This window comes from Anabas testudineus, chromosome 1, assembly GCF_900324465.2.
Source record: "Anabas testudineus chromosome 1, fAnaTes1.2, whole genome shotgun sequence".
Classification (NCBI taxonomy): Eukaryota; Metazoa; Chordata; class Actinopteri; order Anabantiformes; family Anabantidae; genus Anabas; species Anabas testudineus.
The window spans coordinates 12594684-12607416 of NC_046610.1; the positions used below are offsets into that span (position 1 = coordinate 12594684).

The 12733-nt window shown below is 39.9% G+C and overlaps 1 protein-coding gene across 3 annotated transcripts; it reads left to right on the top strand.

The window, feature by feature from the left end:
• Window positions 1-1495: 1495 nt before the first annotated feature.
• On the top strand, window positions 1496-11915 carry ncapg (non-SMC condensin I complex, subunit G). Of its 3 annotated transcripts, none has more exons than XM_026360836.1 (22): window positions 1496-1552; window positions 1844-1956; window positions 2815-3051; window positions 3367-3595; window positions 3707-3852; window positions 3946-4030; window positions 4416-4608; window positions 4712-4861; window positions 6130-6270; window positions 6581-6704; window positions 7039-7128; window positions 8066-8254; window positions 8353-8463; window positions 8690-8809; window positions 9241-9477; window positions 9577-9758; window positions 9913-10078; window positions 10344-10511; window positions 10831-10954; window positions 11232-11279; window positions 11412-11481; window positions 11601-11915. In XM_026360836.1, exons 2-22 carry the CDS (start codon window positions 1849-1851, stop codon window positions 11725-11727), a joined length of 3045 nt encoding a protein of 1014 aa, XP_026216621.1. In that variant the 5' UTR covers window positions 1496-1552; window positions 1844-1848; the 3' UTR covers window positions 11728-11915. The 3 variants fall into 3 exon arrangements, with proteins under 3 accessions (XP_026216621.1, XP_026216620.1, XP_026216622.1); XM_026360835.1 differs by having other exon boundaries at window positions 1500-1552; window positions 1828-1956; XM_026360837.1 differs by having other exon boundaries at window positions 1500-1552; window positions 1849-1956.
• Window positions 11916-12733: the final 818 nt, after the last annotated feature.

Below are 12733 nucleotides of genomic sequence, written 5' to 3' on the forward strand. Positions count from 1 at the left end.
GAGGACTCGGCAACTCTACAATAGGTTAAATACAGGTTTATTGAAGAGGCTTGGATGGCGACACTGAATAGAGAGCACAGTAAGTCAGGAACAGGAACTGGATTCAGGGAGAGGGAAATGCTGGGAAATGTGATGCGGTGATGGGAATGCTAATGAAGAAAGGGCCAGAATCCAAGATCAGAGTCAGAGGGAAACAGCAAGGCCAGGGTATACGGTGATCAGAGTTAAAGCCAGATCAGGGTTAAAGCCAGAGATATAGGCAGACTTACAAATCCAGGGGTAAGTCAGTGACAAGGTCAGGTTCAGGTCCTGGGTCTGGTAGCAATGTAGGCAGGTGAAGAACAATTGCTGGAGAGTGATTTCTAAGGAGTTGAAACAGCACAATGTGGCAGGGGTGAGAGAGAGAGAAAACAAACTGGGCCGGGACTGAGCAGGAATCATGATAGGTGGAGTTGGTAAGACTCCTCTTCTGCTTCTCTCTTGCTCTGCTTTTTATTGTTTGAACAGCTACTGTCTTTATTTTCATATAACCATTTAAGTGTCTGGCCAAAAATCGTCTTTGTTATGCTAAACAGCTTGAGGGAGGCCTTTAGATGACTACACAGACGCCATCAGCTTAGATGAAATAGCATTTTGCAGATTTGGTGAGGCTGTGTTTTCATATTTTTTGTATGACCCAGTAGGTGTATGGACTAATGGAGAAACTTTTAGCCCATCTACATCTACCAGTATTAATATTTAATATGACAGTGCACCTCTCCAATAATCCATCAACCTCATGCATCCAGGTCTAAAGCAAAGAGCTGAAATTGATTTCAAGAGAGAGATGGTTGTTGTTGCCATACAAGGAAGAGCCCTGTCTGCTTGCTCTGGCCATTCCCATAGAGACCTGTCTTCAGTGACCCCTGCACAGCTGCCTGCCAGCTGCAGCATTGGACATCACAACCCCAGTAGAGGGGTTACATATTAGGCTGTATCTCATACATAAGACAAGAAAAATCGACTTTTTTCTACAATGTGACTGTAACTTATTTTATCAAAAGGGGATTTTCCCTGAATTTTGCCTCACAGGGGACGTGAATTCTAACTTCTACTTTTTGTTTTCTGTAATCCCTTTGCAACATGCAATATGCAATATTTTATGTACATCTGTGATCTGGACCCAAACCTGCCCAGTTTACAGTAAAAATAGAGAAAAGCAGCATATTAGTTTCTCACATTTAAGAAGCTCATGTGAGGAGTTTGGCATTTCTTGCTTTTAAACATACACAATTAATTAATTAATTAATTTTTAAGATTAAGCTAACGTTGCTCGAGTAACTGTTTTATACATTAGCTAAGTCACTTATATCACTTAATTGTTTAATTCTATAACTATAAAGTTCCTTCATTAATCCTCGAGTGTGACTGTCCTGAGAGACAACACTCAGGGCGGACGTTTAAATCTTTGACGTCATTACGTAAATCCGAATTACGCATCGCAGTTCTCGCGAGAACACGCGACAGTTGAATTTGAAAACAGGCGGCAGTGTTGTGAGAAACTCAGGAAAAGGTACATTTAAAAACTTATTATTATTACTTATGTACTAGCTCTGTTATAATACTGTGACAAATAAAGATAAGATGTAAAATGTCTCCAGGGAACGTTGTTCTATATATTACGTTGTTTTCTTTCTTTTGTGTCGTGGGAGTTCGAGGTGGGGCTTCCAGCTAACGTTAATGAGGCACCAGAGACAAACAGGCGCTAGCTTAGCCAGTACTTCAGAGCTCACTGAAAGTCACTGACAGGAAAACTGCGACAGTTGTTTGACTGAATCGGTGTTTTAGTTTGTTTTCTGTGAAGGGAAGATGACTGCCGACAACGAAATAGACATTAAGGAGGCGTTTCAGCGCGCTCAGAAGGGCCACAACAACAAGGCAAAGCTGGTGGCGAGCCTGAAGAGCCGCTACAACAAGGTGAGTTTTGGTGCTAATATGTCTAAATAGTTTCAACTATATTTATTTACTTTTTAAAAACTGTTAAAGATATATACTACATTGGTCACAGTTAAAATTCGTATCTGTCTGCACAATGTTTTTTGATAACTCCCCTATCCCTCCCCCATTTAATACAGTGAGGAACTATTTGGTTTTAAACAACAAATAAAAATTAAGATAATTAAAATAGTGTGCAAAATAATCATCAATGAGAATAGTGATCAGCTGCAACCCTAATCTCCTTGTACAGTAGTATTTTAGAAGTTTTAGTTGTTTACAAATATGTGAATATTGCGTAAGCATTTAGATCTGTTGCCAACTAGGGCTGTAAGAAAATACTGATAGACCTGAGCATTGAATATTGTGTTTTATGATACAATTCTCATGCATATGGTATTGCCAGATTTTTGCAAATACACAGCCCTACTGCCAACTGTATTAAAATGTACAATAAAGCTTTAATTAAATGGTAGTATATGCCCTACAATTACAAATCTATACAATCTTGGTGTAACAAGACTTGTTGTTGTGGTTCATTAGAGGGAACAGGTGCAGCCAAGTGCTCTGCTTAAAGAACAAACAAAATCAGGAAGCATCCATAGTCAAAAAACTGAAAAAAGTAATGTCTTACTAAACACTGTGTCTCTATGTATTGCTTTGACCTGTGGGACATTTAGTAAATCTGTCCCAGGTGACATGAAGTCTGAATGGACAATTATTTTGTTGTGAAAAAAAAGATTACTTGGTAACATATATTTTGTATGACTTAATTAAACTATAATTGCATCCCCTGTTGCCTGTTATACATATCATTATTGCCTCCATCTTCTCCTTCAGCTCGAGGATAAGACACTGTTCCATGAGGAGTTTGTCCACTACTTGAAGTACGCCATGATTGTCTACAAGCGTGAACCTACAGTTGAAAATGTCATTGAGTTTGTTGCGAGGTTCGCCACAAGTTTCCAGTCTCCACCTAAAATGGAAGAGGAAGAGGATCAGGAGAATGAGGAGGAAGAGGAAGAAGCTGAGGATGATCATCCATTTCTGAGTTTTATCTTCAGTTTCCTATTGGAGGTAAAAAAAACTTTTTTTTTCACAGGTGTTGTGGATATAAAATATAATTACTAAGACACTGTACTACAGTATATGCACTGAGCAAAAAAAGGGCTATATTTGTGATAAATGTTTACCATTTGCATATTTCTTTCAAGACAAATCTTAACCACACTCGTTTTCCTGTATTAAATGTCATAAAAATTGTTTTCTGTTGTCCACGGAAATTCTAAACTGAACACTCTGTCTCAATCCGTGTTCACTGTTCTTACTGCGTTGTCCACCTCTTTCTCTCCAATCTGATGTCTTTCTCCTTCTACTTTCATATCTTCTCAGTCCTATAAAGCCAATAGCCACGCAGTGCGATTCCGTGTATGCCAGCTAATCAACAAGTTACTGGGCAGTATGGCGGAAAATGCCCAGATAGATGATGACCTCTTTGATCGCATCCACCAAGCCATGCTGGTCCGGGTTACTGACAAGTTTCCAAACGTGAGAATTCAGGCTGCTTTAGCCATGACACGCCTGCAGCAGCCACAAGATCCCGACTGTCCCACTATCAATGGTTTGTGTATTACCTGCCTATAAATAAATTACTTTGTTTATTTTTCATGTACGTTTTTATTTGTCGTCATTATTCTGACTGTGTAATAATAAGCTTCTCCCCTCTTTTCAGCATACATGTTGATTTTGGAAAATGATTCTAATGCTGAGGTGCGACGTGCTGTTCTCTCCTGCATTGCAATGTCTCCTCGGACCCTCCCCAAAGTACTGAAGCGAACCAGAGACATCAAAGAGAATGTCCGCAGGCTAGCCTATCAGGTAGCCACACAAATGCATCAGCTGATAACAATAACGTTGTCTTGACCTGACTAAACACTTGTTAACACAATCTGATTTTATTTTCTCTTTAAGGTTCTGGCTGAAAAGGTTCACATCAAAGCTCTGACCATTGCACAGAGAGTTAGTCTACTGCAGCAGGGTCTCCACGATACCTCGGGTAAGAGGGATCTCTTTGTTGTGAAAATTAAGTACAAGCAAGTAAAACTTAAACTGAAACTTTAAATAAAGCTGCAAATGAATCTCAAATAACCAGCCAGTCAGTTTAGATTTATTGTTTCTTCTATGAATAGTCAGACGATTAAAAATGTCCCAGACATTTGTTTTCGAAGCCACTTTAAATGTCTAAAAATGCTCTTCTGTCCAACGCAAAGAAAAAAAATAGACATTGGATAAGCCAGAACCATTGGATCTCTAACATTTTTACTTCAACACATCAGTTTGAAAATTGGTTGCTGTTTTATTTTCTGTCATTCAAATAATTGTTTCAGCTCTAAATTTTAGTGTGCACAATTAATGTGTCAGACTGTCTTTGTGTATTGTAGAAGCAGTGAGGGACGTGGTCTGCTCTCGTCTGCTGCCGGCCTGGCTGCTTAGGATGGATGGTAATGTTATAGAGCTGCTTCACAAGCTGGATGTTGAGAACTGTGCCCAAACTGCTCTGGACACACTGGAGGCCATCTTCAAAGGTACTCCTACTGAGGAACTCCTGCAGAACAGACTACAGCTTGACAACAGGTCTGTCTTTCTGGTTTTCATTTGACATTGATTATTAAAATGTGTGAGATTAGAGATTGAGTCTTTTTTTTTTTTATTATCCTTTTTGGTTTTCTTTGTACAGAAAGCTGATCCCAGTGGACTCTCTCACCTGTGAAAATGTACTTTACTGGAGAGCTCTGTGTGAGTTCATCAAAGCTAAAGGAGATGAAGGTGATGAAATGCTGGAGCAAGTCTTACCAGATGCTGCCACTTACGCAGACTACCTCTATGGGTGAGAGAAAAGACAGAGATTCAGTGGATTAGACTTCTAATGTCCTTTTTTTTAACCCTTGATGCAGAGTGCATTGCAAGCCAGATAACTGATCTGTAGCATAGACAGTATTAACAGGTTCTAATGAAGGATTTATTTGTGTTGTTAGTGTAATATTAAGTAGGTACATTGGCTGTAATTGATATTTTTATTATCACATTATGATATTGATTACTGAAACAATGTGAAAGAGGCTCTTTTTAGTGATGAACCTACAAATAATTATCAGCTGAATCTGAAGGTTTAAAAAGCTAGATAGTGAGTTTTTAATGGCCACGTTGTAACTCCAGGTATCTGAAGTCATGTCCGGATTTCTCTGAGGAACACTTTCTGTACGTAATTGTAATTTACTCAAAGCTTTTATAACTGCTTTGATAATGTGACTAACTGAAGGCCAAAAATGTAACATGAGCTAGTTAATAATACGGAAGTAAGAGTTTAATATAAAAGACTATTAATGCCAAACAACATCTGTTGATGCTCAGTGCTTTTGCCAGTGTGTTTCTGATACATCAAAAACATCAAATATTGCTGTGTCACAATCAAAATACTTGACCGTTCTCATCACACGGTAATAAATTTGAATTGTGTTTCTATGTTTTATTCTTAATATGTAGTTTTGCTTTTTAAGTGTAGAACAGTTTTTTTTTCCCTCTGGAGGTCATTGTGATTGAGATTAAGAAAATTCAACAAAGCTTTCTTTCAACTTATTCAACTTATATCAAGTTATTATTCACCAGACCACAGACTGCTAACTGAATAAAATTATACAGAAATGTTCAAATTATAACTTCTACAATTTATCTGTGAATACCTTTTTAATGATCATTCATATATGCAACATAAGTCTTCTTCCCATGAAAAACTCTGCCCCACCTGCCTAATGCGTGTGTGATGCTGTAGTTTGACTCACCCATTAAATAAATTTACTTTAATTGAGTGTCGCCTTTAAGATTTTTAGTCTCATAAAACATTAATTTGCTGTTGGAAGAGACACAATTGTAAGTTTGTACTAATCATTTAGTGGCTGTTTGGGGGCTGATAAGGTGGTTGCTTGTAGGCTGTGCTGCTGCAGTGTTTCGCTAGCTACAGTGCTAAAGTATGGCATTTATATAACTGTTATATTTCTGGCAGCTCAGAGACATCGGAATTATGTTTTTAATGTCACTGCTGAGTGTGTATTCAGTGTTCATTATTCAGTGTAACTCTCTTGACTCTGACTGCTGCAGATACCTGAAAGCAGTGCCTGTGCTGTCAGAGGAGCAGAGGGCTGACTTTAACCAGCTGGAGTTGGTCATGACGAAAGAGTTCATCTCCCAACAGCTCATCCATTTCATTGGCTGTTTGGACACCAACGAGGAGGGTGGCAGGTAAGATCAAGAACAGGGTTGAGTTGGTAAAATGCTGAAAAGAAGTGTTTTTGTACAGCAACAAGCTAGACATTGGGAAGTCTTAAATCACATAATAGCTGTCTAATTGTGTTTTAAAAAATAACTCTTTTATTTTCTTTTCCAAAATAGTTGTTATAATAGCTGATAAATTTGTGAATTTGTGAATAAATGTGAATGAATTGTTTCAGATCTAGACCTTTTTAAAGAAGAAGTAAGTTTGTGGGCTTACTACTATGAGCTGATGTTGAAGTTCTTTTATTCACACTCATTATGGTGCATGTCTGTACAGGAAGCGTGTGTTGGCTGTTCTGCAGGAGATGTTGGCTCTTCCACAAACCCCCTCCTCCCTTGTCTCTCTTCTCACTGAGAAGCTCCTCGCACTCATCCCCGATGACCACAGACGTATACAGACTGTGAGTTGTGTCTTACTTTATGTCAACGCATTCCTACAATAAATTAAATTCTTATCACACCCAGACTCCGCTTTTTTCCCACACACAAAGGGAAATTCAAATATTCATGTCACTCATGACTTCACTGGAGAGATCAATTAGGCAGAAATGAAAATATAAAAGAGCTAATTATTTATCAGTGTTTCCAGATGGACAGACTGGGGAAATGATTCTTTTACCAAATGCAGCAAATGGTCCTGAGCAACTCTTTTGTTTGAGATGTCACAAAATTAAACAGATTTTCCATCATTACCACAGGATTTATGTGTGAGTAAGCTGGCTTTGTGTTGCACAGGTGGCAGAAATCATCTCAGATGTGAGGGAGCCCATCACGGAGGCCAGTCAGCCAGTGGATGAGAACGAGAGCCGCCGACAGCAGATCCAGGTGGGCAATACTCTGCCAACTGAAAGCACCCTGAGGCAATTAGACTGTGTAATCCCTTCCAGCTGCACTATGTTTTTGTTTTTTTTGGGTGGATGAAAACACCAATGTAAGTTAACACTGTGCTAGTTTTTATTTAGTAGAAACATTTACTACAAAGTGCTGGGTTGATTGTCAGGTACTTAAGCTATGGATATTATTTAAGTAATATTGTTCAAGTATTTAAAGTGTTTATACAATTTTATACAATGTACATAAGAGTTGACCTTCAAATACTTTATATTGATATTACAATTATTTTCCTTGCTGAATAATAACTTTCCCTCTTATCTGCATTCATCTATTTTCTGTGGTCTATTTATATTCTCTCTCGGTTTGTTTCCATTTGTTCCTTCTGTTTTACTTCAATCTGGCAGATGGTTTGGATTTGGAGGCAAAGCATGTGTTAACAAGTGGGGTGGAAGGTGCAAATCAAGTCCGCCAGTCTGGTCTTTGCCTGGTGTATCCATGTACTTTGGGTTTATTTTTTTATTTATACATTTTTTAACCTGACTGAAAATTAATGGTTTCCTTGAAACACTGGCAGGCTCCGATTGACTGTATCTTAGTTTTGACCTCAGTTTTTGACCCATTTGTTGGTGCATCTCAATCTCACCTGCTTTCAATAAGCACTGAACATATTTTATATCATTCTTGAAGGCCAAACAGCTTCAGAGGCAGTCAGCCCTGGCCCAGGTGTTTAGCTTCCATCCATTCTGTGCGCCTGAGTAAAGGCAAAGTAGCCTCTAGAGGGTTGTAACTTGGCTCAGAGCCTCAGCTGTTGTTGTTTTTCCTGTCAGTGGAGGGAGAAAAATCCTCTGGAGTGTATTTTAGCTAAGGAATAACCCTGCCCTCCTCTGTTTATGTCCCCGTTGCTCTTTTCTACCCTCATCGCTTGCAGCTAGCAGAGGTGAAGGTGTGCATTTTGGAGGCTAAACAAGCCCTAGAGGACTGTATCACTGCCCAGGAGTTCAGCCGTGCAGCTGAGTTGAAGGACTCCATTACCGACCTAGAGAACCGCAGAAACCAGATCATCCAGGAGATCACAGAGAGCAGCCAGCCGGCTGACAAGGAGATCCGCACTGAGAAGGTACATAACCACACAGGAAGCACTGCATTTGTGTATTTACATGTCATTTAGCCTTAATAGTAAAGGTTTTTTTCTTTTTATCCCCCCTGATATTTCAGAATGACCCAGAGACTCTTCTAAGGTGTCTGATGATGTGTGCTGAACTGCTGAAGGAGATGAGCATCAAAACACGAATTGGGCCAACAATAAGCGCCCTAATGTCCTCACTGGTATAAATGAAAACTCCAAGCATCATACTTTTCACTGTTACTGTAAATGTTCAGATCAGCAGTTTCTTTCCATAGTTCTGGTTAGCAGAGTTTACAGATATGATTGATGCAGAACTGAGTGCTTCCTTTTCTTTAGTGTGGTTATTTAAAGTAGTCCTGTTGAAGAAGAAAAATGAAGGCAGTAAAAATTGGTTGACATTGAAAATTATCCCCATCTCTCTGTCAGATCCTGCCCAGTATAGCAAATGCTCACCCTGCTGTTCGCAACATGGCTGTGGTGTGTCTGGGAACAGGCACTTTGCACAGCAAGGAACTTGCCAAAACCCACATGGTTCTGCTGCTACAGGTAATGTAAAGACATCTCAACAATTAACTCCCTGAGAGTTTCAGTTTTAGTTGCTGAGGTTTTGAGATTTATGCTGCTGAGACTTTTGCCGTACAGTGGAGGAGAACTTACTTAAATAAACATTTGAATCTCAGGCTTAATTAGCTCCCCACAGCCCTCCAAAGGATAAGCAGTAAGGCTAATAGAAGAATGAATTTAATAATCTCAGTGGTAACTGGTTTTTCTAGGGGTGGCGCACTCAAGGCCCACACTGGTGATCTGATGTCTTGCTGTGTAACTCTGTAACCTACAAAATATATTTTTCCATAAATGGAAAATATGCTTTGTAGGTTTGGTTCACTAATTAACTAGTTAACCAAAACAGACATGTATTTTTCTACCGTCAGCACTAAAAAGGTTCTATGTGTGTGTTGTTTTTTTTTTTTTTTCAGATTGCCCAGCTGGATGAGGTAAAGATCCGTATCAGTGCTCTGCGGGCCATCATCGACCTGCTGCTACTGTTCGGCTTCCAGCTTCTCTCGGAGACAGCTGCCACACAGACAGCCCCACCCTCCCAGTCACCAGACAGTCAGGAGGACGACGCGCCGCTGGCTGAGGAGAAGGGAGAAGCACCAGAGGACACTGCACAGAGTATCCTTGTGATGCTGTCAGAGTTCCTGGACAGTGAGGTGAGCTTGACACGTTGTTCATGAACAGAGGAAATGCAACTTTTCTTGAATGACAAATAACTGAAGACAGTTTTGTTGAATTATTATAAATATTTCCAGGTGTCTGACCTGCGTACTGAGACAGCTGAGGGTCTAGCCAAACTCATGTACACCGGCCGCATCTCCAGTGCCAAGATGCTTTCTCGTCTGGTGCTGCTGTGGTACAATCCTGTCACTGAGGACGACATTCGCCTACGACACTGCCTTGGCGTCTTCTTCCAGCTCTATGCCCGCGAGAGCAGGTCACATGAGTTGTCATACACAAGCAATATGTTACATATTTAAAGTTCATACAGCTGTTTCCCATCCTCCAGTTGTTGCTATGATCACTTCCCTCAGTGGAGTGATGAGTTATGCAATATAAACTAATGTGGAGGTGGTCCTTATGTGTTTTAGGGTCCACCAGGAGGTGGTTGAGGAGAGTTTCCTGCCGACGATTAGGACTTTGATGAATGCCCCAGCTACCTCTCCTCTGGCTGAGGTGGATATTAACAATGTGGTTGAGCTGCTTGTGGAGCTGACCCGACCGAGTGCACTTATTAAACCCTCAACTAACACAGAGGTAAGAAACGCCCTCTGAGACAAATGTGTTATTGTTAGTTTATTAGTAACTTGATTGCTGCACTGAGCTTTTCATGTTATTGCTTTACTCACAAAAGGATATTCATTTCTCCAACACAGATGAAGTCAGCAAAATGTTCTCTTAAATGCTTTAATGTGCATTAGAGTAGGCAGAGTTTTAATCCACACTTGTTTCTACTTATAAAAGGGATAATTTCATATCTGATCAATCAGGCAAATACATTTTCTTTGGTGTCTGTCTTCAGGAGGTGTGTGTCCATGACTATTTGGCTGTGCGTATATGTGGGGAGATGCTGAAGGACCCTACAGCCCCCGAAATTCGTCTCTACGCAAAGACTCTAAGTAACCTGGAGCTTAGCGGAGAGGAGACTGTGAGGAAAGACCTGCACACGCTCTTACAACAGCTTGTTCAGGTATGTACCCACATTCATACAATTATATATTTATATATGGCTAAAATGTTGTTTGTCTTGATTTGATTACTCTGCAGATTGACCGATTTCTATGTAATGTCAGAAAATAGTGAAAAATGCACTTCAGTTTAAGTTCTTGGCAAAATATTCACACTTCAATTCAGTTTGGCCAACAGTCTAAAAACAGTTAATATACAGAAACTTTCCAATCTTCCCAATTGAAGATGGTTTTTTTTTTTCTTGAAAAAGGACTCAATCAGTTCATTGGTTGTGTTAAAAAGCCTAATGTATAGTTTCCTCTTTCTTGCCTTTTCTTCAGGTGGTGAAGGATCGTGTCTGTCTCCGTGCCCTGGAGAAGATGATCTCTCAGCTGGCAGGGTCTAAAGAACAAGCTGAGCTCCTCAGCGCCAGCGCACTACAGCCACTGGATGTCAATGCAGATGGTAAACATGCAAACACTGTGGCAATCTATGAAAAATGCTACCTGACATCCCACTGAACATCCATAACAAATGCTTCCTTAGTATCTGTGTCTAACTAGATTTACACTACACACATGCGCCAACTCCTCCTGTAGAAGGATTATGTCTTATTAATGTTGCTAAAAAGATTAAAATATTCCTGACTCCATCCCATTTCACTGTGTCTGTCAAGACAAGGATAGAACTTGCAGAGAGAAATGGTAAAAATACGAATTTTCTATCTGCCATGTTTCCACAGAGACGACAGCAGATGATCCATCAAAATCTGCCAAGAGGGCCAAAAGAGGTAATGCAGGTTCTGTGTACCCATCCAAAACCGAAGTTGTATTTTTAGAGCTCTTCTCATCTACGTGAGTGAAGGAGTTGACTCAGCACTGTGAGGTAACCTGAGTGTGTGTGTGTGTGTGTGTGTGCGCAGGTCAGAGGAAAGTCTGCACAGCTAAAGGAGGCAGAAAGCCGAGCAGACGAGCAGAGTCATCAGAAGAGAGGTGAGCTTTTGTTATTCCTGTCTGTGCATAAAGTAATGCGACAGCTTTCATGTGCGTATCTGTGTACGTGATTTGATGCCGTCAATATATTTTCACTCACTCTTATGCTTTGGCTACAGCGATGGAGAAAATGTTCCAGAGTCAGTTCCTGTGGTTCGTCCATCACGGAGGGCCAAAACCGCAGCCCTAGAGAAGACCAAGCTGGATCTTAACCCGCTCATCAACCAGGAGGCCAATGTGTCATAGACGACATACTATGATAGTAACTGCAAAAGTAGTCCAGCTAAATACTCATTCAAATACTTTTTATACGATGTTTTTCAGTAAATATACCTGAACTGATACAAAACTTGGCACCCCTCTTTATATACAGCCTTATTTCCTGTGAAGTTTTATTCCTGTTTCCCAATTTATCGTCATTAAAGTGAAATGTCAATAAAGCCTGTTCTCTTCATTACTGCAAAATCAGATCAGTGGTTCTCAGATGTTCAGGTTCAAGATGATTAGCTGTGAGCAGTTCATCCAGACTCCATTCCTTCTCACATAGTTCTACTTCAAGGATGTTTAAAAAAAAAAAAAAGCAGTGTATCCATTTCTATATATATATGTGTGTATAATAACCGTGTGACACCTTTTTAGATTAATTATTGCAAGCTTTAGGAACCAGTGAGCTAGAAGGTATTTATACATTATACATTATTTATACATTTGCTAATTTTCCCCCTCTGCATTACTAAAACAAAAGTGAGTTTGAAATGATCACTAGGAGTGTCCACAATAAGTTAGGGAGGAAAGGAGACACTATACTTAAAATGACCACAAGCATGGTAGTAGTATAGTTTAAAAAAAATCATACTGCACCCAGGTTATTTCAAAAGACTCTTTATTGTTCCAATCACAGACACATTTTCATTGCATCTGTAACAGACAGTATAAAAACACAAAGTAAATATACAACAGATGTTTAGCACCAGGTTTTTCAACAGAAGACAGGGTTGTTAATCGCTGAGCCACCTCGCCTCCATGTTGAAATGGCAACCATAGTGACATACACACAAGGGTAGTCAGGCACACAATACACACTACAGGATTAAGTTTTGACCTACAGCCAGACATGATGCTGATCCAAGATTAGTGTTTACTGATCAACTTTCCAGCCTCATCTATCCCATGGTTAATAAGCAAAAGAGCAGCAGGCCTAGCTGAGCCCTAGTGGAGGTAGGCGTCTCTTGCTGCAAGAAAAACACTAAAT